Genomic DNA, 25457 nt, shown 5'->3' on the forward strand with positions numbered 1-25457 from the left:
GCCAAGAGTCATGCCCGAAAATCAGTGTTGGCCTTCCACCTGGTTGAATGACAAAATGGGCAGAGGTGACCTTCCCTTTCAAGAGCATGTCAAAAGGAGTCTCTCATCTCCCTCCTGCACCTTTCAGAACATTCTTTTCCTGAACTGACTCTCCAGAGTCTACCATGCTGGAGAGGCCTCATCTGAACACTCCAGTCAGTGGTTCCAGCTGAGCCCAGCTTTCCAAAGCCTTCCACAGGTGCCAGGCATGTGAGTGAAGGCATTTGGTTATCCTCCAGACAATCCCGTCTCCAGGTAAATACCACAGAACAACTTTCCTTGATAGTACAGGGAAAAGAGTAGCCTACCCAGGTCTTGCCCAAACCTGAACTCAAAAATCTTGAGATAAAATAAAATGGTGTTTTGGTTTAAGACTAAACTTTAATTTCTTACACAGTAACAAATAGACTATTTAGAGTAAGTGGATGGCTGACTGGTTGACTCACTGAATTATTGACTCTTTATTTGTGAACTATTCATTAAAATCTAATGAGGATCCAAAAAGACGGGTCAGTCAGTAACGTGCCCGCCGTGCAAGCATGAGGATCTGCGTTCAGATCCACAGCACCTATTAAAAAAAAATAGTCAGGGCCAGTACCTGTGCCTGCAATCCCAGACCGAGCTCCCGGGTCAATGGGAGATACAGTCCATTCTGCCCCAGAAATAAGGTGGAGAAGGGATTGGGGAAGACATGCAATGTTAACCTCTGGCTTGCACACACACACACACACACACACACACACACACACACACACACACACACAAATACATACACCTATACACACATACAGAAACACACACTCACAGAGGGAGAGAGAGAGAGAGAGAAAGAGAGAGAGAGAGAGAGAGAGAGAGAACACTGAGAGAACACTTGCATTATATGAACAGCAAAGACAACTTGCTCTTGTTCCCACAGAGTTTCTGGGCTGGTTCCCTTGTGCCCACAGTTTGTCACAGAGCTGCATCCATGATTGTCAGCTTCTCCCCCAGGGTCTGAGTTTCCCTGCCAACATCCTTGACCAGTTCCTGGCCCTGCCCTCATTCTCTCTAGGTAAGGATGAAGTCTGTGTTCTGTATCTGGGTCTATTCACCGTTGAAAGCCAGGTATTGATGTTCTTGCCTATTATTCTTGATTTGTTTGTCTCTCCTTTATTTCTGTCAGTTTTTGCTTCATGACTCCTGAGGTTCTGTTATTTAGTGCATGTTTGTTATGGTTATGTCTTCTTGAGGGACTGACCTTCTTTAGAATTTCCTTATTCACAGTGGCAAACTTTTTCTTAAAATTTATTATTTTTTACTATTAGTGTATTTTTTGACAGGTTCTCACAGTGTAGCCCTGGCTGGACTGGAGCTTATTTTGTTGACTAGGCAGGCCTCAAACTCACAGAAATCTGCCACTGTCTCCTGAATGCTGGGATTAAAGATTGTAGCACTCTCCAGCTCCCACCAAGCCCAGGCAGTCCCGCAGCCCACTTATAAAGTAAACACACAGACTCTTATATTATTTAAACTGTTTGGCCTAATGGCTCAGTCTTCTAGCTAGCTAGTTCTTACATCTTAAATTAACCCATTTCTATAAATCTATACCTTGCCACATGGCTCGTGGCTTACCAGTATCTTACATATTGGTACTCATGGCAGTGGCTGGCAGCGGCTCCTGACTTAGCCTTCCTGTTCCCAGAATTCTCTCCTCTCTCCTTGTCCCGCCTTTACTTCCTACCTGGCTACTGGCCAATCATTGTTTTATTTATTAACCAATCAGAGCAACACATTTAACATACAGAACACCCCACAGCAAAAGATGTTCACCACCATGCCTGGCTGGTGTAGCCATTCTATTTCTCTTTTGGTTACTATTGTCTTGTACAAGTTTTATTAAGCTCTAAAACATTCTTTACAAATGAAGCTCTTAGCTGCTAAACCACCTTTCTACCCCCTTTCATTTCATTTTTGAGTAAGGAAATGTAGCTGTATGATGGTGTGGGCTCTAAGAACACCTTTGCTCGTATTATTTAAGCTGGTATTCCCTGCACCCCTGCTGGGTCATCTATTAAACACTGTTGGTTAAAGGCCAAGTACAGTGGCATCTGCTGAGTCTTTAGCCCAGTGACTGGCCTACTGTAGGTGCCAGGAAGGCCAAGGAAGACAGCCTATGGATTCAAAAATCAAACAAAATATCCAAAGAGCACCCCCCACATATACACAGAGAAAATCTTTGAGGCCCCACAAAGTTAGAACTGGGTGAAAAGAGGCCTCAGAAAGGCTAACCAGAGATGTAAACATAGCTCTGCTTTGGAGGAGGGGAGTTAGGGAATCCATTTGGTTTTAATAGCACTAAGTCTCTGACACTTTAAAACATGCAAAGAGTCTGTAACTAAAGGCTAACCAGATGAAGACAGTATGTCTTACAAAGAGTTTGACTCAAACTCTGTTGTATTAAATATGCAGAATGGTAAGCAGTAGATAGAAAACAGTTGCATGCTACAACTCTAATCATCTATTTCTAACCTTGTGACTTAGGTTGCACACAAGCTTCTCAGCCCAGGAAGAACAACAGTGACACAAGTTAGCATGGGTCTCCTGTACATTCGTGTGCACTAAAGATTTGCCACCAGGAGGTAAGTGAAGTTTTGTAGTCTTGTTTTACAATAAACAAATTAGAAGCCGAGTAAGGCAAAAGCACTGGTCTGAGGAAACACAGCCTGTTCATGGTAGAGGGAGCAGCTTGGTGACAGTCTATGTCTTGGACATAGTGCTATCCATTTCCTGCACATGAACTCATCCAAGAGCCACCTCAAAGCCTCTGCCAGGCTAAGGAGAGCAAGCAACCCTGCTTGAACTGCACCTCTCAAGAGGTGAGTAAATGAAGCTCCTCTGCTACCAAGAATTGGAAGTAGCTCCAGGGATGTCACCAGCCCCCTCACTCACTATTCCAAAAGCCACTGCAGGCAACAAGGCCCCAAATGGCAACCTCCCATCTGGAAACTTTCTCTTGGATGAGTTGTTCTTTCTCCTCCCCATCTGGGAAGATGAATGTCGTGGGTGGAGAGATAGCAGGGAATCACATGCCTTTATCCAAAACATATGTACCCCTCCCACCCCTCCCAGAACCACCTGGGCCATTCCTGTGTCCTGCGGCACCCACTGTAGCCTGTCTCACTGTCCCTGTCTGCCCAGGAGCCAAAGGTCCTCCCAATGGATAGGTTCATTTAAGGGCTCTTGTCTTCCTCAGATTAAAGCCAAGGTCTCTAATGGATCTGCAGGGCCCTGCTCACTTTGCCCCACTATCTCCTTCCCTCACCCCACCTGTTCACCCTCCCATCACAAGCTATCCCCCTCACACACTGGTCCCTTCCCTGTGCCTCAACCAAATCAGGTACATTCCCTGCTGGAGGCAACCCTGAGAGGAGGGTCCAGTTATCACTGTCCCAGAGAAAAGATAAGGATACTGAGGTTCAGAGAGATTCATTTCACATACCCAGAAGCAGAAAATAGTAGAGCTCAAGGCTGGGTCCTCTCTGGCATTTGTCCCTGAGTTTTCCACGCAGAACATTGAGAGGACTCAGCAGCCAAGCTGGTTCCAGGATACCCTCAAGGAAGTCTCATTTTCCACCCTTAGCAAACAACACTCCCTGCAGTCAGATATGGACTGCCCAGTCATGAGACAAGAATTCTCTATAGGTGCAACATACACAGAGGTGTAATACACAGACAGTCAAGACATCCAATCCACTAATGTGCCTCCAACAAGGAGGCTTGGGACAAGGCCTGAAGAGGGTGTAGATTCCATACCCCCTATATAACCACATGTCCCCACATACCCTATGTGAATTAAACATGAAAATGCATGGGCTGCTTCACCAACAGCTTTCCAAAAGGTTAGCAAACACACATATGTGGAAAAGAAATTGAAAGTGACTCAAAGAGTAGTGTCCAGTATTGGCTGAGCAACTGGAGAACTCTTCCCACGTCTATGCACACATGCTTCCCACATCAGTCTTGCCAGTTGGGCACTGCCATTGAGGTTGTTTTGTCATGAAGGGTAGGGGCTCCTGGAAGCAAAATTATTTCTGCAAGGTGACCCAAGTAATACTAAGACACCAAATCTGATGCTCAAAATTTAAAGTGACTGCTCTCTCTGGGTGGATAACAAAGCTGGAGTTAATACTAGCTCCTTAAGCCAAAAGTCTGGGTGGTTGAACTGTACCACACCTTGAAGGGCCTCAGATGTTTCACACTGTAATGAATACACTATGAGCAGCTCCAAAGCCACATAGTGCAGTGAAGCATACTGTGGGCAGACAGACTGGGGTGCAGATCCTGCCTCTGTCACTGGGTGATGGTGGGGAAACGGCTAAAGTCTGAGATTTCCTATCTACAAAATGGAATCAGTTTGAAGAGTGATTGCCTAGCTTGTACAGAGCCATGAGTTTGACCCACAGAACCGTACACCTGTAATCTCAGCACTCAGGATATGAAGGTAAGACAATCAGAAGTTCAAGGTCATCCTTGACTACAGTGAGAGTTCAAAGCCAGCCTAGGATACATAAGACCCTGTTGCAATAAACAAACAAACAAATAAATAAATAAAAATAAATAGGAAAATGAAAAGAAAAAGAAAAAGCAAGCAAGCACCCAATATACAGTACCTAAAGGGCCTAGTTAATGTTATAGTTTTGTTGTAATTTGGTGCATTCTAAGGTCAGGAGCCAAACAAGACTTTCTGTCCTGTTTCTTTTTCTTTTTCTTTTTTTTTTTTTCCTTTTTAAGAGTTGATTAAAAAAAAAAAGATATGCCAGGTGTGGTGGTGTGTATCTTTAGTCCCAGCACTTGGGAGGCAGAGGCAAAACTCTCTGTGAGTTCGAGGCCAGCCTGGTCTATAAAGTGAGTGCCAGGACTGCCAGGGCTGTTACACGAAGAAACCCTGTTTCAAACAACAACAACAAAAAGTTGTTTATTTTATTTTATGTGCTTGAGTGTTTTGCCTGCATGGATACATGTGCATACATACATGCCTGACGCCCTTAGAGGTCAGACAAGGGTGTCAGATTCCCTGGAACTGGAGTTGCAGATGTTTGTGAATCACCATGTATGTGTTGGGAGCTGAACCCAAGTCCTCTGCAAGAGTAACAAGTGCTCTTAACCATTAAAAAACAAAAACAAAAAACAAACAAAAAACTCTACAACTCTCTGGGAAGAAAGACAAACATTTCAAAACCAGGACATAGACACAACCTGGAAAGGGTTCACCTAGTTTTGCTCCCTAGGCCCTGCCAGTCTGACATCTGGGTCCTGAGCAAGGTAACTTTGTCAGACTCATCTGTGTCTGTCTGGCCTCTTCTGCCAAGCTGTCCCCATTCATAGACATACCACAGCCACTCAGGGCACCTGTCACCCCCAAACACTCTATGAATACAAGTGTGGTATGTGTTCTGTCTCATCTACTTGACAATCTCTTCCTCCTCTTCCTCCTCTCTTGCTCCTAAGGCCCTAGCTCAAGTGACACCTCCTGCAGGAAGTCTGTAAGCCCAAAGGCGACCGACCACTTCCTTCACATACTCCCCATTTCCTAATCCAAGCTCTATCCCTGTTCATATTTCCAAATGGAGGAAGTAAGGAAGCTGCCCTAACAGAGGACAAGAATCCCGCCTACCTGTGTGGCCCAGGAACATGGTGAATAGAGGAAGTGGCAATCACATGTCTGTTTTACTGAGCCCCATCCCTGGGACACAGTAGGCACTCCATAAATGTTCACTCCCCATCCATGTGCTTCTAAGCACCCTCAAGGGTACAGAGGTATGCAATAAAGCAAATATTGAAAAACTTTAATTGCAGAACCTGGAGGGAAGGAAGGAGAAGTGGTGTTCTGCTCTGCATGATTCTTTCTACTTTTCTATGTTTGAAAATGCTGGGTCTAAACAATCCTCAAAAGCAATTTCAATGCCCTAGTTAACCCTGCTCCAAAGCTACCATCTACTGAGTCCCCAGTGGCAGATACCACAGGCAGTTCATATGTCTAATCTCCTTCTATATAGATAGGGTTATTCTCATTTGTCCTGGGACTGACTTAGAGAGGCTGGGACTGACAAAGTCTGAGCCACTAAAAATACATACAGTAGGGGCTAGATCTTCTAATCCACTGCTAAGGAAGGCTAACTATCCAGGGACTAGTCATGAGAAACCCTTAAAGGTCCTCAGAGAAAGCTTAAGGTAGCTAGGGTGACAGGGGGCATTGCAACATCAAGGCTGCCATGCTTTATTGATGAAAACAGAGGTCTTTTCCATACGTAGTACTGGACAGTGCACTCTACATAATCCTAAGTGATCAGCTCCACAGAGAAGATCTGCTACACAGGAATTCCATCTGTGTCACTCAGTCACACTTAGCCCACAGCTGGGGAGCTATGGGCTGCAGCCTGACCTGTGTCTGTCTATACTGGGTCAGGGTCAGCAAGCAGGAGACCCACTGAACTCAGATGGTCTCATGACCGCATCAGTAGCTCTTACTCCATTTCAGATAGGTCAGTTTCAACTTTTTGGATTCTAGTTCTTGTCAAACTCTCAGTTTGTCTATGTTTGTTTCTCTGGTGGCTTGGTGGTAATTATTCCAGTTGACACCCTGACAAGCACAACACAATGTACTTCCCAAGTTAAGCCAAGTGTTGCTCTTCCATAAAAAAATAAAATAGCACAAACAACCCAATCAGCTGTCAAAACAACATCATAGACAAAAGAACTGACAAATAGCCATCCTGATGACAAAATATATGGATGTCCTGAAATGCCTGACTCCTGTGGCCTAGTGCTTACACTTCCCCCTCCATGGCAAAGCCCTGGGGTTTGAGCTTTCTGCAGGCACAGATACAGATACGTTGCCTGTATCCAGGACCAACACTCACGTCGAAAACACCAACAGCCCCTGACTGAGTTTCACACACTGCACTGCTCACTGTTTTCCTCAGCTCCCGCTAGATAAAGAAGCATTCCCTGATTTATTTTCTAGGTTGTAAAATAATAATTTGCTTAGCTTGTAAGACGGCTGGGAGAGAGCTTCAGAGAAACACTCCCTCATCTTTCTGCGGACTCTACCATCTGCTGGAAAAATAAGAATGGCTCACCCTGCTCCCTTACAGTTTAATACATTTTGTCCAACTAGGACAAGTGTCCCAAAGTGTGGTGCAGTTTGTTCCTGACAGAGGGATATCTTCCCAGCACTGGATACAGGCTTTATCTCAGCTGGGAGAACAAGAATATTATTTAATGGAAACATAAGCACAGTGTTTCCTGTCACCAGTTTCTTAGCCCTAGTCACAGATGAGGAGAAAAGGCCCTCCCAGCCTCTCCCAGGCTTTTGCTCAGAGGGAGAAAGGAAATCTGCACATAAGAGCACTCTGCTCCCTGGCCCCTGCAGCCCAGTTTTGGTACTTCCAAGCCACTTTGAGGAATAACACAACCCAAAGTCTCCTTGCCAGGACCATCCTAAGTAGGGCTTTCTGTGTCATCTGCCTGCTGCCAATTAGGACAATCCAGTTTTGTCTTGCCACCCCCTCTTCCACGGCCACCCTTGAGCATGCCCCTGAAATGAAGCACCATCATCATGGTTAATGTCACCACAAGCCCAGGGAGAGCACTTTGTTTGGTAAGTCAACAGACACTGAATGCCACTGAAAACCTCCCCCAGAGTGAGTCACCAATTCAGAGCTTCAGAAAAAACGTCCTCTCAGAGTGATGTGTGATGTGACAGCCCTTGAGGGCTGGAGCAGATGAGAAGGCGGAAGAGGCAGCTCCACTGGGCCTCTCCTCAGCCACTTAAGGCTGATGTTTACTTCTGCCAAGAAACTTCAGAGGATCAAAGGCTAAAAGGGGGTCACCTTCTTCCATCCTTGCCCCTTTGTACAACCACCACCAAAAGCGCTGCCTTGGTGACGAGATTCCATTGGACAGAAGGGATCCACACATGCTGGGCTCCCTCAAGCATGGGCCAGGAGCCAAAAAGAATCCTGAGAGGTGGTCTGACCATTCCACAGTGTGAAAGGCAGGCAGTAGGTGAGCAAGATCAGCCCCAGGCAACAGTGTGCAATCCAACACTGGCTCACAAGATGGCAGAGCTTAAACAGGGCAAGTCATCACTTGGAGTCTAGGTCTCACATCTGTACAATGAGAGCAGCAACTGTCTCTGCCTGATAGGAGTGATGATGCATGAGGTGTGAGCACACAGCAAAACCTTTGGGAATATCGTCATGCTCTCCTAAACTTGATTCAATATATTCATCAGTACCTGCTACAGGATGGTTCCAATCACCCTTCTTCTCCCAGGCCTTACCCATTCAAACAATATACTCTGAGCACCCATTAGGTACCCAAACTCTAGTGAGGGGATTGTGGTTCTAGAAATGGATCATTAGAATGTAGCTGACTGAACACTGCATATGAGTGCTGCTATCAGGGGAAAATCAACATCAATAACAACAGAAACAACTCCCGGGCTAGCAAAGGCACCATGAATGACTGGATTTCTTCCCTGTTTTAATCTTCTCCCCCAATGCTGGGAATCAATGATGACCTTTGGCCTATCGGTCAAGAAATGCAAGAAAACCCTCTGAGAAGGAGCTTAAGGGTTTCTGGGATTGAAGGCTTCTAGAATGTTCAGGCATCTTGTGCCTGGTGAGGTGATTATCAAGCTCACTCTTGTCTCGGGGCAAGCAATGGACCACTGAAGCTCATCTATGCAGTGAGCAGGAAGCTCCTAATGAATGCTGCAGTGGCTCCCAGCTACTTAGGAAATGCTCAGCCAGCACGCTTGTCAGCCCCTCTCTTACACTCTATGCAGACAGGAAAGCCTGGGAATGGCATCATAAATGCCCAAAGGCAGGGAGTAGTAGAGCCCAGTCCCCCAGTTCCATTCCCCCCAAACTGTGGCCTTGTACTTCTCTGTCACCTCTGGAAACTCAGGCTCAATAACAGTTGTCAATTTCAGCAACCCTTCCCCACAGTTCCATATTCCCCATGGCACATCTCCTGCACCTAGCCTTTGAGTTCCCACCTCCTGCCTGGGCTCATGGGATCCAAAGAAATGAGAAATTGACAGACATGGAAGAATCTAGCGTGCATGAAGTACCTACAGGGTGCTGGTTTCCTTTCTCCCTGTTACCTCTGGGAAAAACAGGAGGCAGTTAGACTGATTCCTGCTTTGTATGCATTTAAGAAAAGCTGAGATGAGGAAAGGTGGTGTGATCTGTCCCACAGTCACCAGCTGGGATGTGCAGAGCTGGGCCTTAGTCCCGAGTCCATCTACTCACATTATTTTCTTTATGTGGCATTATTTAATCTCTTCTTTTCTGTGGTTCTTCCTGTATCTCCAAATATTATCTCTGATGGTTCTACATACAACAGGTACTTAATAAAAGCTCTCAGGGGGCATTAGTCATCACACACTCTTTCACATTAATCACTTTATTCACATAACCCCTGACACAACTAATCTATGTTTGGAAAAGCAGCCCCTAGTGTCCCAGAGTCCTAAGCACACAACAGTTAAATACCATACCACAGAACTAGAGGATATGAGGTATCTCCTGCCAGAACAGGAAGGAATTGGCATTCCTCTTCCAAAAGGCCAGGAAATGAGTTTCAGGCAGGAAAGCAGGGCTAGTGTGCTCTGTCTTGAAGTGGGGGCTCCTGTTCCTTTTCCTATCCCCATTCCTCACAGACACTCACTCATTATCATGGGGTCTACATGCCAGCAACATACAATGTCTCAGAGCTTGTGAGAGAAGTAGATTCTCTGGCCTGCCCAAGACCTGCTGGGTTAGAATCCACAATCAGCAAAGAAGTCCAGGCTCCTAGTATGCATATTGAAGTTCGCAAGCTGCCTTGGACCTACAACATAGAGCAAGAACTGTGCTGCCACTTGCTTTCCTTAAAAGTGACACTATACTTTTTTGAGGTGACACAGGCTTTGTCTGTGCCTCCAGTAGGGGAAACACCAGATGGTCTCAAAGCTGGAAGCTTCTGAACTAAAATCTCAGCATTTGCACCCCCTGACCTCCTCAGGCAAGACCACACTGTCTGGATGGACAATGGAGATTCCCCAAGGCAGGGGAAGAAACCTCTGTCGCTCTGAGTTCTCCTGTCCACGTACTCCACTTGGTCAGTAGGGGTGACTTTGAAGGGAAAAAAGGACTATATCTCCAGGGACAGTGTTGTGAGGCATCAGTCGGCCAACGTGTGTCACTGTTCCCTATCAAAACAGGAATGTGTGTCCCTACCCTGATGCCACCTCCCCAAGCTGCGAGGGACTTCATTTCGGCAGCCCAGACTTTCCTCTCCATCCTTGCATCCAGCATGAGCTGACCCACAGCCTCTGTGAAAGGGACTAATGAAAAGCCTCAGAGCTAACTAAGCTCTCCCGCTCCGTGCTCTGGAGTGGCAAGAGGGGCTGTGTCGGTGACACCCGTTAGGAGCTGGTCACAAATCCCCCTACCTCGCAGAAGAACTGAAAGAAAGGGTGAGTATAACACCTCAGCCTGCCCCCTAAAGAGCCACAGAATCCAGCCATACTCTGGTTCTTCAGACCCCACTCACCCCCACCCAACTCTCCTTTTTCAAAGAGTAGACCAACCCCTCCATAAATGCCTACAATTAGTGCTCCAAGCAGGCTGTAGCGGGCTTTCTGTCCCATGTCCATGGCAGGATGCAGCCCGACCTGAGGTGGAGGAAACGGGTCTCCAGGGCCTGGATTCCCACTCCAGGGAATCAGACCCCCTATCTGGAGTCAGCCTAGCTCCCTCCTCCAGCATTGCGTGCCCAAAGCCTTTCAGGTCGCTTGTTCTAGAGCTACTGACCACATCGCACACTTTTTCTAGCCGACCCCTGACAGTCCCAAAGGCTGCTTGCTGCAGAAGGGGTAGGCAGAGAGCTCGCCGCAAACGCGGCAACTCCACCCTAGCGTCACCTAAGTCCCTAGCCTGGAGCCCGAGCCCCGCCCAGGTGGGCACCGAAGACTGCCAGCAGGGCTTCGGGCACCAGCACCCAGAGGCGGCGAAGCTGCTGCAAGGCTGGAGCTCCCGGGACGCCAGGGGCCAGGGTGGCGGGGCTGTGCCTCCTCGGCGTCTCCCTAATCCTCGGTCCGAAATAGCCAGGGTAATCTCGGGTCGAGGCGGGGGAATTAGCGTCTTGGGGCGGGGGAGGACGACGAGGCCCCGAGGCTGGACGGCGCAGGGTCGGTCGGTGTGAAGAGCACTAAGCAAGAGTGGCCCAGGCGGCCCCGGGCGGGCGCTGCACGCGACAGCCGCGCGGCGAGGCCAGGCCGGATGGCGGCTCCGGGAGGTCCCGGGTGCGCCGGGCTCCGACCGAGGGACTCACTCCACGGCCCCCTGAGAAGTTCGCGCGCCCCCGGCACGCCCGCTCGGCCGCTCTGCACTTACTTGTCGCGGCGGCTGCCGAGCTCGGGGATGGCGCCGAGCGGCGAAGGGCCGGGGTCCGGGCGCCGAGCGCACGCGGCCAGGTGTCGCCGGTGCCGTTCCAGCAGGCCGGCGTTCTCGCGGCTCAGCCGCGCCACTTGGCGCTCCAGCTCCTCGATGCGCCGCCGCCGTTGCGCCAGCAGCTCCTGCTGCGCCGCGACGATCCGGGTCAGCTCCTGCAGGTACTCGGCCGCCGTGCCCGGGGGCTCGGCGGCGCTCGCCATGGTCCCCGCGGCGGATGGCCGCGCCTCAGGCGAGCGGGCAGCGGGGCGGCGGCAGCGGCGCAGCCATGGCTGCGCGGCGGGGACGGAGGCGCGGCGCGGCAGCGGGGCTCGGCCCGGGGGGCGCGGCGGCGCGGGGCTGGCGCGGCTCCGCCTCGGCTCCCGCCTCCGCCGGCGGACGCCCTGTGCCTCGGCGCCTCCCGCTCCCCCGCGCCGCCGCCGCCACCCCGCTGCCCGCTGCCCCACCGACGCGCAGTGGCCGGCAGGGCGCGGAGCTGCGGCCGCCGCGGGCAGGCGAGGAGTTTGCAAAGTGCCGGCTGCGACGCGAGGGGGAGCGGGAGCCTTGAGATCGTAGAGGGAGGAGGCGCCTGGGAGGGAGGGCGCCGCCTGCCGGGCCCGCCTCTCCACCCCGCGCGCCCTGCTCTTCAGCGCCTCAGCAACTCAGCGCCACGGCTCCGGAGCCCCTCATCCTAGTCCCAGCCCCGCCCCCTAAGCCCCTCAGTCCCGCCCCTTCATCCTCTTGTCCCTCAGCCCAATTTCCTCAGCGCGGTCCCTTAGCCTCAGCACCGCCTCTTCGGCCCCTCAGCTCCGTCCAGTAAATCCCTCAGCCCCGCCCCTCAGCCCTTCAGCCCCGCCCCCTATGCCCCTTAGCCCCGCCCGCTCGGCGCCTCAACCTCTCACAGTCCACACTTTCTCAGCCCTTTGCCCTTAAGCCCCGCCCCCTAAGCCTCTCAGCCCCGCCCCCTCAGCTCTGGGTACCTCCCCTCCTCCATTAGGCTCCTTAGTCTCAGCATCTAAGCTGGAGTCCGTCTAAGGCGCTGAGCACCACCCCGTCGGGGCTCAGCCACGCCCCCTCGGCGCCTCAACAGGGCCCCTTCATCAGCTCTCCTCCCTCAGTACCTCCCCCTTATGGCCTCAGCCCCTCCCTCTCTGCCCCTCAGCTTCCCCCACCCTTAGTCCTTCCTCCCCAGTACTTCAGCTCCTCCTCTTAGCCTCGACCTTTTCCTCAGTTCCTAGGCCAGACGTCCTTCCTCTGGCCTCAGTTTTTTAGCCCCAGGTACCTTAACATTTTCAGCCCCGCCCCTCAGCCAGTCAGGCCGGTTTCTTTTCCAGAGCTCCTCAAACCTGTGGCTTTGAGTGTGCTTGAGCACCTTGGCCCCAAGCTCCTTACCACTCTAGCTCCTCCATTCCGGTCGCTCCGTCCCCATTATCCAACCCCAGGATCTTCAACCTGTGACCCTCAGCCCTTCAGACAGGAGACCCCCAACCCAGCACTTCCTGTCGACTCTTGCCAGCCCCTCTGATGTATAAAGGTTAAAAAAAAAAATGAAGAAAACTGTCTTCATGCTACTGGCCCATGATTTTAGGTCGTGTGAACAGAAAAACAAGTAACTCATGAGACGTTTGGCCTATTTTAAGGCCTAAGTCTGCTAAAACACAAGGTTTGTTTTGTAGCCGCAGACACTAGTCTCACAAACTGCCCCTTCCTTGTGTGGTCAGAAGGTAGCCAGAAGGCTGGGGGTATGGCTCAGCAGTTAAGAGCATTGACTACCTTTCTAGAGGACCCCGGTTCAATTCCCAGCAGCTCACAACTGTCTGTAACTCCACTTCCAGGGAATGTAAAAAAAGGTAGCCAGAAAGCACTGAGACCCTACGGCAATTTACCTTGCCTCTGAGTCTCAGTTTCCTCGGGCGTACTACTATTCTTAATTGTTGGAATCTTCATAATTTTCTTATCCCAGATTTCTCTGGACTAAATTTACTTATGTTTTGTCTTCTTGTTTTTTAAGGGTTGTTGCCATTGTTTCTTGTTTTCTAGCAAATGCTTTTAAGGCTATTAATTTGCCTCTGGGTAAAGCCTTAACTACATCTCCAAAGTTTCTAAAACTTTATTATCTGCATTTTGAGGGCATTGCTTTTGTCAAGGCTGACATTACACTGGCATAACCCTGGCTTCACTAACTCACGCTGGCTGCTATCCGTCTAAACCCTCCTTGGGAATTCCCTGGGCATGCCTACAGAGAGGGAGAGAATGGTAGCAGGGCTCTCCCTGGGGTCCTCAAAATCACCAAGGACTTTTATCTCAGCATGACTGGAAATGAAAACTTTAATGTTGTCCCTTGCTACTAGGCTATTTGAATTGCTCCAAAAAATTCATGTTATCTTTGTAAATCTTGTAATTGTCTTGTGAAAAGTAATATCATGCTATATCCCATGTGTATATCTAAAGTGTTTAATGTTTTGATTTTTACATTTAAAATACGCTAATACTTTCGCAATTATGTTCTGATCTATCAAGAGTGTCTCCAAAAGATGGCCCAGGCTTCACTCCATCTTAAGGGAGATCTGACCTTGGAATCATGCTTGTATCTCTGCCAGTGTTTGGGAGTGAAGAGATTTCAAACTCTAAATCCTGGCACAGATCAGAGAGGAACCATGGAGGAAGGAACAGTGCCCCTATGCCCAGTGCCCACATGGCTTCCCCATGTCTGTATGCCCCCACAACAGTTCTTTCTGGAGCTGACCTCACACTTCTATCTCCACACTACCTGCTTGCTCTCTGAGACTTACCCTGTTATACTTCAGACGTAACACAGACTAACAAATCAGAAGCCTTCAAGGCATGGTCAGAGAGGAAGTTGTCAACTGCTTCAGGGGTCTTAAGGGGGGGGGCGCAGCTGGCCACACCCCAATTCTCTGTGGCATCCTGACCTTCTCTAGGTCCCCTGCACCAAGGCAAGAAGTACACAGGGAGGTGACAGAAGAGCCTGACATCTTGGGGGAGGGGGGGCACATATTCCATTATCCTAGCTCACACAGGAACAAACTCCCAGGAACAAAGTCTGCCCTACCATGGAGGGGATGCCTCTTCGTCAAAGGGCATCAGCCAGCCATTCACCTAGCAAATGTTCCTTGGTATCAACTCTGGCTAGAATCGGGGGGTGCAGAGCAGGACACACATGGCCCCTGCTTTCTTAGTGTTTTCTAGAGGAGACAGAGTGAGCGAGTATCAAGCAGCATGTAAGGGGGAGGTCACGTGGGGCCTGTCCTCAGAAGAGCCTTGGGTGGCTGGGTGTTCCACTGTTGCTGTGTAGATATCTTAATTTATTATCAAGGGCACATAATTTTCATTATGGACTGGACTCCCAAATCACGAGACCATCTTGGAGGAGAGTAACAACATTCTAGTGAGCATTTAATAGCCAAACCAAACCTCCCACTAGCCAAACACTCAATGGCCAAACCAAAAGCCCACCTCTGTTGTGTAAATGTTCCCATTATGGCTGACTTGAAGCTATGGGTTGAGCTCAGGGACTATAGGTACATCTGGGACAAGGCCACAGGTAACACCCACAGCAAGCATGAACCAGCTTAAGCACACCCAGCCACTGTAGCGCTGGAGACATGCAGGGTGTTCTGACAGCATGGTACCATCATGAGATTCAACACGAACCTGGTCCTAACGACATGTGAGCAGAGAGCTTCCCTTTGGGACCAAGGAAGCCTGAACCAAGATTGGAGCTGTAAAGATCTCCACTCCAACTCCTGATCTGCTCCAGGCTGGACACGTCCCACCAGCGCCTCTCAGATCAAGAGACCTGAAACATTTCTACACCCTGCTGCATGCAGGCTCTTGCTAGGCAAGATGGCTAAGCACAACTCACTGGCTACCCTGTCTGTTGCCACATCCTTTAAACTCTCTGGCTTTGATCCTCACTGCTGGACAGCAAATTGCTGAGTTCACAGACCTGTTTCTAGAGTCTAGACTCAGCTACCAGCTATCTCTGTGAGTTCCCCCAAAGCCATGGCCCTTGACCTAGACACATAGATGAACAGAACAGCAGGTCAGATAAGTGAGGATAAAGCAGAGGGGTTTTATTGTGAAGAACCAATAAAACAGAGCTGTCTAGTCATACACTGTCCCTTGCCTAAATTCCACAGTGCACAAGGAAAGGAACAGAGTCTTCAGTGTCCCATGAGCATGCTGTACTGGCTGCTGCGGCTGCCCAGTGGTGGATCACACTTTAGGACAAAGCCCTTGCCATGATACATGCTGGTAGTTGATGGCTCAAAACTCAGATTCCCTTGGGAAATGGCCCTATGATGACAGGCCTAACTTGGAATCTTTTGGCATGTTTCTATCTCCCCTTCCTAGGTGACTTTCATCCCAGAACTGGTTCATACAGAGTTCCACAGTCAGGCCCTCTTGCCTCCATATGGGCCATGCTGAGGGGTCATGCCAGCTTCAGTGCTTCCAGGAGAATCACCAGAGGCCTCTGCAGGGTCTGCACCAGCTCAGCACAATCAGCACAAGAGCACTCCTAGAAGAGCCAGCTCTACCTCTGGAGTCACCAGAGGCATCCATCTCCACCGAGTCTCCCTTCTTTATCTTCACATCTTCACTTGTTCTTGTTAAGATTTATAGGATGTGAATTCCACACTATGATTCCAGCTAAGGTCCTCCTGCTTTGAGCACAGATTCTAAAATATGAGACACTGATAACTTCATTTTTCAGTGTTATAATTGAGCAAATTAAAGGCCAAGTAGTGTATACTGAACTGAAGGGGGAAGAAAGATGTAAGCAGAGCTGTAAGCAAGCCAAAGGGAAAAAAGTAACAAGACTTTGGAGATGACAGAGGGAATGGATTGTTCATAATAATTTATTAATTTTTATTAACACATAGCTTCTCAGAGAGGGCATCCATTCTTTCAATACTATATTTGTTGTGGAAAACACATATTTCACCTTTAAAATCTTCTGGGAGCTCTCTGGCTCACAGCTAGAACTTGTGCTGGCTGCTTCCTGGGCCTTTACGTGGTTCACTGGGGATTTCTTGGCATTATGCTTCTGGATTGGGTCCACTGTTTCTTGGATCCTGTGTACTCTTTCTTGAATTCATTTTCTATTTTGCAGTGTACATCCCCAATTAGTTCTCCCAAAGATAGCCTATGAGAAGGTCTTTGAGTCCTTATGTGTCTGAAAGTATTTATTTTGCAGTTCTATTTGATTGATAGTTTGGCTAGGTATGGAATTCCAGATTAAAAATCTATTTCCTCAGAACCTGGAAAGGCTGACTCCGTTTTTGTCTCACTTAATGTTGCTGATGCTAGCCTTCCTTTAAACAAGTGATTCTCTTTTGGAAGAAAGGTGCTATGGTCCCTAACCAAGACATTGGAAATCTGGTGGGGAACATTTCTGGTCATCTCAATGACTGTGGATGATGTCAATGGATAATGAAATGGAGGAGAGTCCTATCTAATACAAACTTGATGCATTTATCTAAATTATTCTATTATTAATAAAAACTCAGGAGTCAGAAATTGGGACAAAATTCCAACAAATCCAAAGAGCAGCAGAGAAAATGATGGACTGGCCCTACTCTCCACATTTCCCAGATCTAAAACACCAGAGAATCTCTACATCCATCCCTACTACTTCTTGTGCATCTCTCTGTCCAGCTCACTGAGTCCTCCAACATCTCTATGGCTAATTCTAGCCAGCTGAATGTGGACTCTGCTCTCTGATTCAAGGTTTAACTTTATTGTCAGTCTCAGAGTCTCAGTGTGAACAAATCTCCTGTAACAAAAACTACGCTCCCGAACTGCCAAAAGTAAAAAAGTCAGAGGACTCCACAGTGCCTGACTTTATGATTTATAATAAGCAATGATAATCATGAAGAGTGTGAAGACAGAGCATAAATTAAGAACACAGAAGCCCATCCAGAAGTAGATCTGTGCCTGCCTATCTGATCAAGCTCTCACAAAGAGGCTTTCAGCCAACCAAGAGAAAGGGAATTCGTTCATCAGATGTTGAAAATTGTGCTGAAGAATGACCCAGACATCCCACCTTCTATAAAGCTTAACTTAAATTATATCATAGACCTGAACATATATGGCAAGCATATAAAACTTCTAGACAAAAATAAGAGAAGATCATAATGACCTTGAGTTTGACAGTGACAAACAGCATCAAAAGCACGCACCACAGGAAACACATTTTTAAAGGGAAAAAATCAATAACTTAAACTCTCACAAAATGAACTTTGTTCTTTAAAAGATGCTGCTAGAAAAAGGGAAAGGGGGCTGGAGAGACAGCTCAGCAGTTAAGTTCAATTCCTAGCACCCACATCAGGCAGATCGCAACTGCTTGTAAATCCAGCTCCAGGGGATCTGAAATCTGCTTGCGCTTCCTCAGGCATCTGTACTCACATACTTAAACCCACCCACCCCCAATACACACACACACACACACACACACACACACACAATTAAAAACTTTTTTTAAAAAAAGGAAAAAGAAAGCTTAAAGGAAAGGAAAAGGCAACCAGGTCTAGTGGCACATACTTGTAATCCCAGCATCAGGAAGCTGATGTCAGGAAAGCTAAAGTCCAAGCCTAGCCAGGGCAACACAATGAAAGCTCACTAAAAAGACAGATAGATGATAGATAGATAGATAGATAGATAGATAGATAGATAGATAGATAGATAGATAGACAGACAGGAAGGAAGGAAATGGCAAGCCACAGCCTTGAAGAAAATACTTGTAAACTATATATCTGAACGAGACCTTGGATGTAGACTATTTACAGAACTTTAACCTAATAGTAATACAAACAGCTTAATTAAAGAATGAGTAAAAGGGGGCTGAAGTGACATCTCAGAGGTTAAGAGCACTTGCTGCTCTTCCAGAGGACCCAAATTCAGTTCCTAGCACTCATGTCCTATGACTCCAGCTGTATGGGATCTGAGGCCCTCGTATGGCCTCCTGAGTACCAGGCATGCACACAGTACACATACATACACATATGCAGGCAACACTCTCACACAAAAATAAAGGTAAATAAAACCTTTTGTTTTTTTAAGACAGGGTCACACTATGTAGCTCTGGCTGTCCTGGAACTCATTATGTAGACCAGGCTGGCCTTTAACTCATAGAGATCCTCTTGACTTTGCCTCCCTAGTGCTAGGATTAAAGGTTGTGCCACTATACCTAGCTAATAAACCTTTTTTAAAAAATAGACAACTGTTGCTTGTTTTTTGTTTTTGTTTTTTGTTTTACTCTTTATTCTGCTCTTTTGGGAGCCCGCAACCCAGCTCCCAAATAAATCACACACAAAGCCTTATTATTACTTATAAATGCCCAGCCTCAGTTTGGCTTTTTTCTAGCCAGCTTTTCTTAATCCTAAATTATCCCATCTACCTTTTGCCTCTGGGCTTTTATCTTTCTCTATTTCTATATATCTTTCTTTACTTTTTACTCTGTGGCTTGCTGTGTAGCTGGGTGGCTGACCCCTGGAGTCTTCCTCTCTTCTTTCTTGCTCCTTAATCCTCTCTCTCTTCCCAGATTTCTCCTTCTATTTATTCTCTCTGCCTGCCAGCCCCAACTATCCTTTCTCCTGCCTTGCCATTGGTTGTTCAGTTCTTTATCAGACCAATCAGGTGTTTTAGACAGTCACAGTAACACAGCTTCACAGATCTAAACAAATGCAACATAAAGGAATGCAATACATCTTTGCATCATTAAACAAATGTTCCACAGCATAAACAAATGTAACACATCTTAAAATAATATTCTACAACAGACAACCCAATCTAAAAATGAGCAAAGTAACTAAAGAGGTATTTCTCAAAGGAAGAGACAGAGAGACAATGGCATGGAGATATGCTTGGCATGGCTGGCCATCCCTAGTATGAGCTAAGTCATAAGATACCCATGCACACTGTAGGTTGATAAGAACTAAAACTACAGGCAACAGCAGGTGTTGATAAGGAGGCAGAAGAATGGAAACCTTCACCCACTGGAGCACCAACATGACCAAAGAAAGGACTCTGTCCAAGTCCAGTGGGTGAATCAATGAGTTTCCTGGAGTTACTTAAGAAGCATAGGTAACTGGAATACCACTATGCCACCAGGAAGTCCCAAAGACCACTTCTGTGAGGAGTATCACCCTAGTCAACTGTTGATTATTTATATAGTGTCAGGAGGGAGAGGCCTTGTGAGGATCTCCTCAAGGCTCCTGGGCCCATGAGTCCCATGAGCTACCCCCTCCCTCCAGGAGGGAAGGCTAACAGATTTCCTGAGGGGTTTGTTAGGTGACCACAGCACCTCTGATTCAAGGTGGTCAGGGTCATGTCCAACCCAGAGGAAACATATTCTACATTCCTTGTGAGTATTTCACATTTTTACAAAATGACAGTAGGCTGGAGGCCTTCCACTTAGAAAATCCAGACACTGTTTTCCACATTCATAGGTCACTTTTTCTAAGACCTGTTCCTGGGCTTGGTACTCTGTGCTTGTCTCCCACTCCCTGCACCAGATTCTGGCAGCAAAGGCCATTCTGACTAATCTTGCACTCATAGTTCCCGCCCACTGCTGTCAAGAGCTGCTTAATATCAGCTAAAGGAGTGAACAAGCCCGGGAAGGAATGACTGGGAAGCCTGTGAGATCACCAGGCACCCCTGAATTCCTAGTTTAGATCTGAATCAGTGAAGCCTGTAGGCAGGAAGAGATCATGCAAGTCACCTGGAACACATACACACACACATACATACATGCATACATAATACAGACATAAATGCATATGTACATACAAACCTGTACATACATACACATATATACAAACATATACACATGCACATATATACACAAACACAATACATGAATATACACATACACATATACATGCACATAAACATATATATATATATACATATATATAAGTTTATTAGCATGCACAATATTTGGGGGGATACAATACCACATTTCCTCTCTTTTGTTTAAAATTTAAAAAAGCTTATAACTAATACAAGAAAAATTATATCCAATAAGTATACACAATATACACAATATATATACAAATAAGCATACACATTCATTCATACACACAGGAGTGGGAGGTTGAAGGCAGGAGAGGATACAACATGGATGTTCCCTTCCCCTCACACTCTCGTTCTGCTCTGCAGTGTGCCCGACTCTCCATGAGGATGGATAAGCCACACGCTGGGGCATCTGGCCTGGTCACAGCAGCTGAGGAGCCCTGAGACGACTCAGCTCTTTGAGCTCCAGCATTCCCCTTTGTAGGTGAGACCTTGAACCCCACTCACCAGGCTGCTCTGAGGGTGAAGTGAGACCACATCTGGATGCACAGAGGCAGTGCCTGGCACAAAGCAAGCACACATTACATTGTTCCTGCCTGGCCTTAGACTCAGGGACTTATCAGCACCCATCACACCCAAGTCAGAATACACAGACTGTTATACCATTCACATGAGTAGAAAACTGCACATCTGTGCTGAAAACTATAGTAGTAGCCATTAGAAGAACAGAGGCAGAGGGACAATTTGACCAATTTTAAAACAATGAAAAGAGAAATTTTGATTAGTTAGAAATGTAAAGTAAGATAGATGAGTAAGCCCAAACAGGTCAACAACTGAATAAATGTAAATGTCTTTACCACACCTATGAAAAAGCAAAGACTAACAGCTGAATGAAGTGGTGCACACTTGTCATCCCAACTATTTGGAAGGCCGAAGCAGGAGGATCACTAGTTCCAGGCCAGCCTGTCTACATAGTGAGAACTTGCATAAAAATAATTAAAAGGGGCCGGGTGGTGGTGGCACACACCTTTAATCCCAGCACTGGGAGGCAGAGGCAGGTGGATCTCTGTGAGTTCGAGGCCAGCCTAGACTACAGAGTGAGTTCCAGGAAAGGCACAAAGCTACACAGATAAATTCTGTCTTGAAAAACCGAAAAAAAAAATTAAAAAATTAAAAGGTACTCAGGTGTGATAGCACAGGCTTTTAATCCCAGTGCTCAGTGGGCAGATGAAGGAGCATCTCCATGAGTTTGAGGCCACCCAGGATTACATAGTGAGTTTCAGGCCAACCAGGGGTACATAGTAAGATCTTGTCTTAATTAATTAATTAATTAATATGCAGAGACTTCAGATAAAGCTCAGCTATACATATGAAGAAGAAAGATGGTTTAGGAACTCCCTCTGAGATTGGAATTCAGCTCCTCAAGAATGACACCCTAAGTTGTCCTCTGTCCGCCATACATCTGCACATGTGTACCCCACACACAAAATACATATGCATAAAATTAATTATTAATAATCAGTTAACTAATAATCAAATTTTTAAGCAATATGTACTTAGTCTATAATGACAGTTAAAGCCACTTGTCATAAATTGAAAGTATTCTGTAAACCAGAATAGAGGAGAAATGTTTTCTACTAGAAAATGCCATCAGTTTAGACTTTGGTTTTGAGACCTGCTCCTTCTCAATTGAAAGGAGAGATTCAAGGGCTGGCAATGTAGCTGAAGTTGGTGGAATGCTTGCCTCCCATGCACAAAGTCCAGAGTTTAATTCCCCAATACCACATAAAACTAGTTGTGATGGCACACATCTATAATCCCAATACTTGGAAGCTTGAGGTAAAGTGATCACCAAGAGTTCAAGGCTAGCCTGGTCTATATAGCAAGTTCCAGGCCAGCCAGGGTTATATATAGAGACCCTGTCTCAAACCAACAAAACCAGTTAGATGTTCTGGTGCTGGAGAGATGTTATAGGCTGGGGACCTGCTGAGACATTTTTCATATAATCACGGGATTGCCAGAGACGCAAAATAAGAGTGACTTGCTTCTCCCTGTCCCACCATGCTACTTAAGGTTTCCTGTCCTCATGTCCTCAAATAATTTCATGGACTTTGGTGTATGCTAGGATCTCCACAGGGCTGGTCCCTTACATACCAGCTCTCTGCTGGCATACCTATAAATTTGGCATGATTCTATCTACTGCCAGGGACAATGGAAGCCATGAAATTAAAGGGGAATAACATACAGCCTTCTAGTACAATGTCATGCTGTGTGCCTTAAGAGTCATCATAGAGCTCCCTGCCTATGGGCCTGGCCACTCAGGCAGGTGGGGGGACCTCTCAGTGACTCCTTTGTATTCTGGCTCCCATCAAACCAGATGGGCAGACTTTCAGTCACCACTCTGGCTCAGTCCAGGCTATCTACTTCTGCAAGGCACCTGCATGTGCTAATACGTTAGACTACAGGTTCTAGTCTGAGAGGTCAAGGATCCAAGTACTGGCTTGGCCTATGTCTGGGAAGAGCTTCCCTCTATATGTCAGAACACCAGGGCTGCATACTTCATGTTAGAAGGTGAGAGGGATGAATTATATGTCCTAACTTGTCTGATTTTACCTCCTGATAAGGGACAAATCTCTAAGGAGGAGTAGCCTCATAGCCCGCTCACCTCCCAAAAGCTATATGCATCATGGCCCCATCAACTTGGGTTGATATTCCAACACAAAACACTGGGAAGTACACACCTTTCAACCACCACCCTGGGCTGAGACAGCTCCCACCTCCCAGGCAACTGTTAGCAGAGCTCTGCTCCCAGGAGCCCACCCTGCAGGTAGGTGCCAGTCACAAGCCCAGGGCTACAGGCCTGCTGCTCACATCTAAGGCATAGCTGGGACAACAAGGCCACAGACAGTGCCCCCACCCTTGGGCCCTGGAGCCGTGCATCTCCACCAGGAGCTTGTCAGGAGTCCACAGACGAATCTGAGTTGGGGTATAGGGGAAAAGGGAGAAAAATGCCACTTTGACACGTCAAAATGAATAAATGTTTAATTAAATATCCACAGAATGTAACATTAGTCAACTAGTCAATTGCATTTCAACTCAATGCTTCTGTAGCTCTACATAAATTTTATTTAATGAGGCAAGTGGGTGCCTTTTAATATGTTTGATGTGGTGAGGTATGGAAATGCCAAGCAGGGCCCAGGCACAGGTCTTAAAATAGCTGTGCCCTCAAAAACCAAGAGGTTTGCAAAAATCTCTCCTTCATGTGTCCATTCCACTGGACAGGCACTCAAGAGTCTATCTATGTGCCTGTGGAGAGGCCCCAGATTCTGGGAGGGAGAGCTCAGCCCCCTGCCCTAGCCCTCATCGTTCCAGGTCCTGCTCTGGACTTGATCTCTCTTCCACCTTCCCCAAAAGAGTTCCTTTTTGTTCACATGGGGGAAACTGAGGCCCAGGAGGTTAGCTCAGTCCTGAGGTTTGCCAGTGGCACCTGGGGCATCTGCACCACCCTCCTAAAAGCAAGTAGGCAAAATAGTCCCCAGGGGACCTTTCCCAGCTCTTCATGAATATTCAAGCAGCTGACCTGACTCCTCTTTGCAGTCCAGGAAGAAGCCCATTACCATTCACCAGCATCTACCGCATTTTTAATTAAGAAAACACAGTCATTCTAATTTTAACGCCACTCTCCTACTACCTCAGTCCCCTCCCTGGCTTCATTTATAGAAGGGCTGTTCCGCCTCTGGAAGCGGGATGCAGTGCTTTCCTGCCTGTTGATTGGGATGACTCATCTTCTATGAGGCTGTTTTGTATCCTGGGTGACTGCTTATCGTGGGGTCCCCCATTGAGCCCCTCCTGGAGCTCCTGGCCCTGCTGGAGGCTGCAGGCTCTGTTCTTGGTAAGCAAGACCTTTAGAAGGCCATCTAGCTGCATCCCCAGCTGCCTGGCCCTGCCTGGCGCTGCCTGGCCCTGCCTGGCCCTGCCTGCCGCTGAATCAGCCATGTCCCTCCCCTCCCCCTTCCAGCCTAGGGTTGTCAGATGAAATACAGTGCGCCCAGCTAAAAGGGAACGTCAAATAAACAACAAACCATTTCTTTTTAAGCACACGAGTGTCCCAGAAGCATGGAATATACTTGTACTTTTTTTAAAAATGCTTGGTTTTCTATCTGTAATTTCAGTCTTTATTCCCTCAACCTGGCTACCCTTCTGTAGCCACACTGCCCCCTGCTGGTCCATAAGCACCCAGGGTCCTTGCTTAACCACCGCAGGGCCTTTGAACATGCTGTACTTCTTGCGGCCCCGAGTGTAGCCCTTCAAACAGTCTTTCTATTATGCTCCTTCTGCACCCCACGTCACTAGAATGTCAGCTCTGGGGCAGAAGTTGAGTCTGTGAGTCTGCCTAGCATTAGACGGGGTACTTAGCAGGTACTCAACACACAAGAGTAATGATGTTTAATGTTTCCAAGTAACTCTGCATGAGATGTCCCCCTTTTCCCACTCTGCAGCCAAGGAAACTGCGGCTTAGACAGAGGTGAGTGACTGGCCCAAGTTCTCTATCTGACCTTTCAAACATAGCCCCCCCCCCCATACACTTGAGCAGCTGTTCTTTGATGGGTGGGGCACTGATTCAGGCAAGGAGGGCAGGGGATGTATCTATGGAAGGAAGCCAGGGGGAAAATAAAGATGGTGGGGAGAAAGCAGGGTTCCATCCATGGCCCATGGCCCTGAATGTCACTTCTATCACTTTAACGATTACAGGTGGGTTTCAATAAGCAATAGAAAAATATATGTGGCAAGTCACAAAATGTGCGATTTCATGGATGCTTTTTCTTATGAAAAGGCCAAATTCAAAATAAGCCAGTTGGAAGGAAAAAATAGTCCAAAGAACACAGAACGTCCATGAAGCTGTGGACAGCATAGACAGCTGTGCCTTTGACATCTGTGCTAGGGTGACAACACCCAAGGCTTAAACTTAAAGGAGGGACGGCTTATTTTGGCTCATGGTCTCAGGGGGTCCAGTCCACGGCCACTCAGTCCTGTTGTTTCAAGCCTACTTTTGCACAGCACATCACGGTGGTCGTGAGTGGCAGAGGTCTGTTTGCTCCATGGTAACTGGGAAGCAAAGCGAGAAAGGTGCTATGG

General features: G+C 47.5%; 1 protein-coding gene across 2 annotated transcripts in view; it reads right to left on the reverse strand.

The window, feature by feature from the left end:
* The window catches only part of Iqsec1 (IQ motif and Sec7 domain ArfGEF 1), a 346001-nt gene extending 334261 nt beyond the window's left edge, over positions 1-11740 (reverse strand). For both annotated transcript variants that reach the window (XM_076567332.1, XM_076567331.1), the window contains exon 1: positions 11466-11740. In XM_076567332.1, coding sequence (XP_076423447.1) covers positions 11466-11725 — 260 coding nt within the window. In that variant the 5' untranslated portion in view covers positions 11726-11740. The remainder of the gene's footprint in view (positions 1-11465) is intronic.
* Between the last annotated feature and the right edge of the window lie 13717 nt (positions 11741-25457).

Source organism: Peromyscus maniculatus, chromosome 3 (assembly GCF_049852395.1).
Source record: "Peromyscus maniculatus bairdii isolate BWxNUB_F1_BW_parent chromosome 3, HU_Pman_BW_mat_3.1, whole genome shotgun sequence".
NCBI classification, from domain to species: domain Eukaryota; kingdom Metazoa; phylum Chordata; class Mammalia; order Rodentia; family Cricetidae; genus Peromyscus; species Peromyscus maniculatus.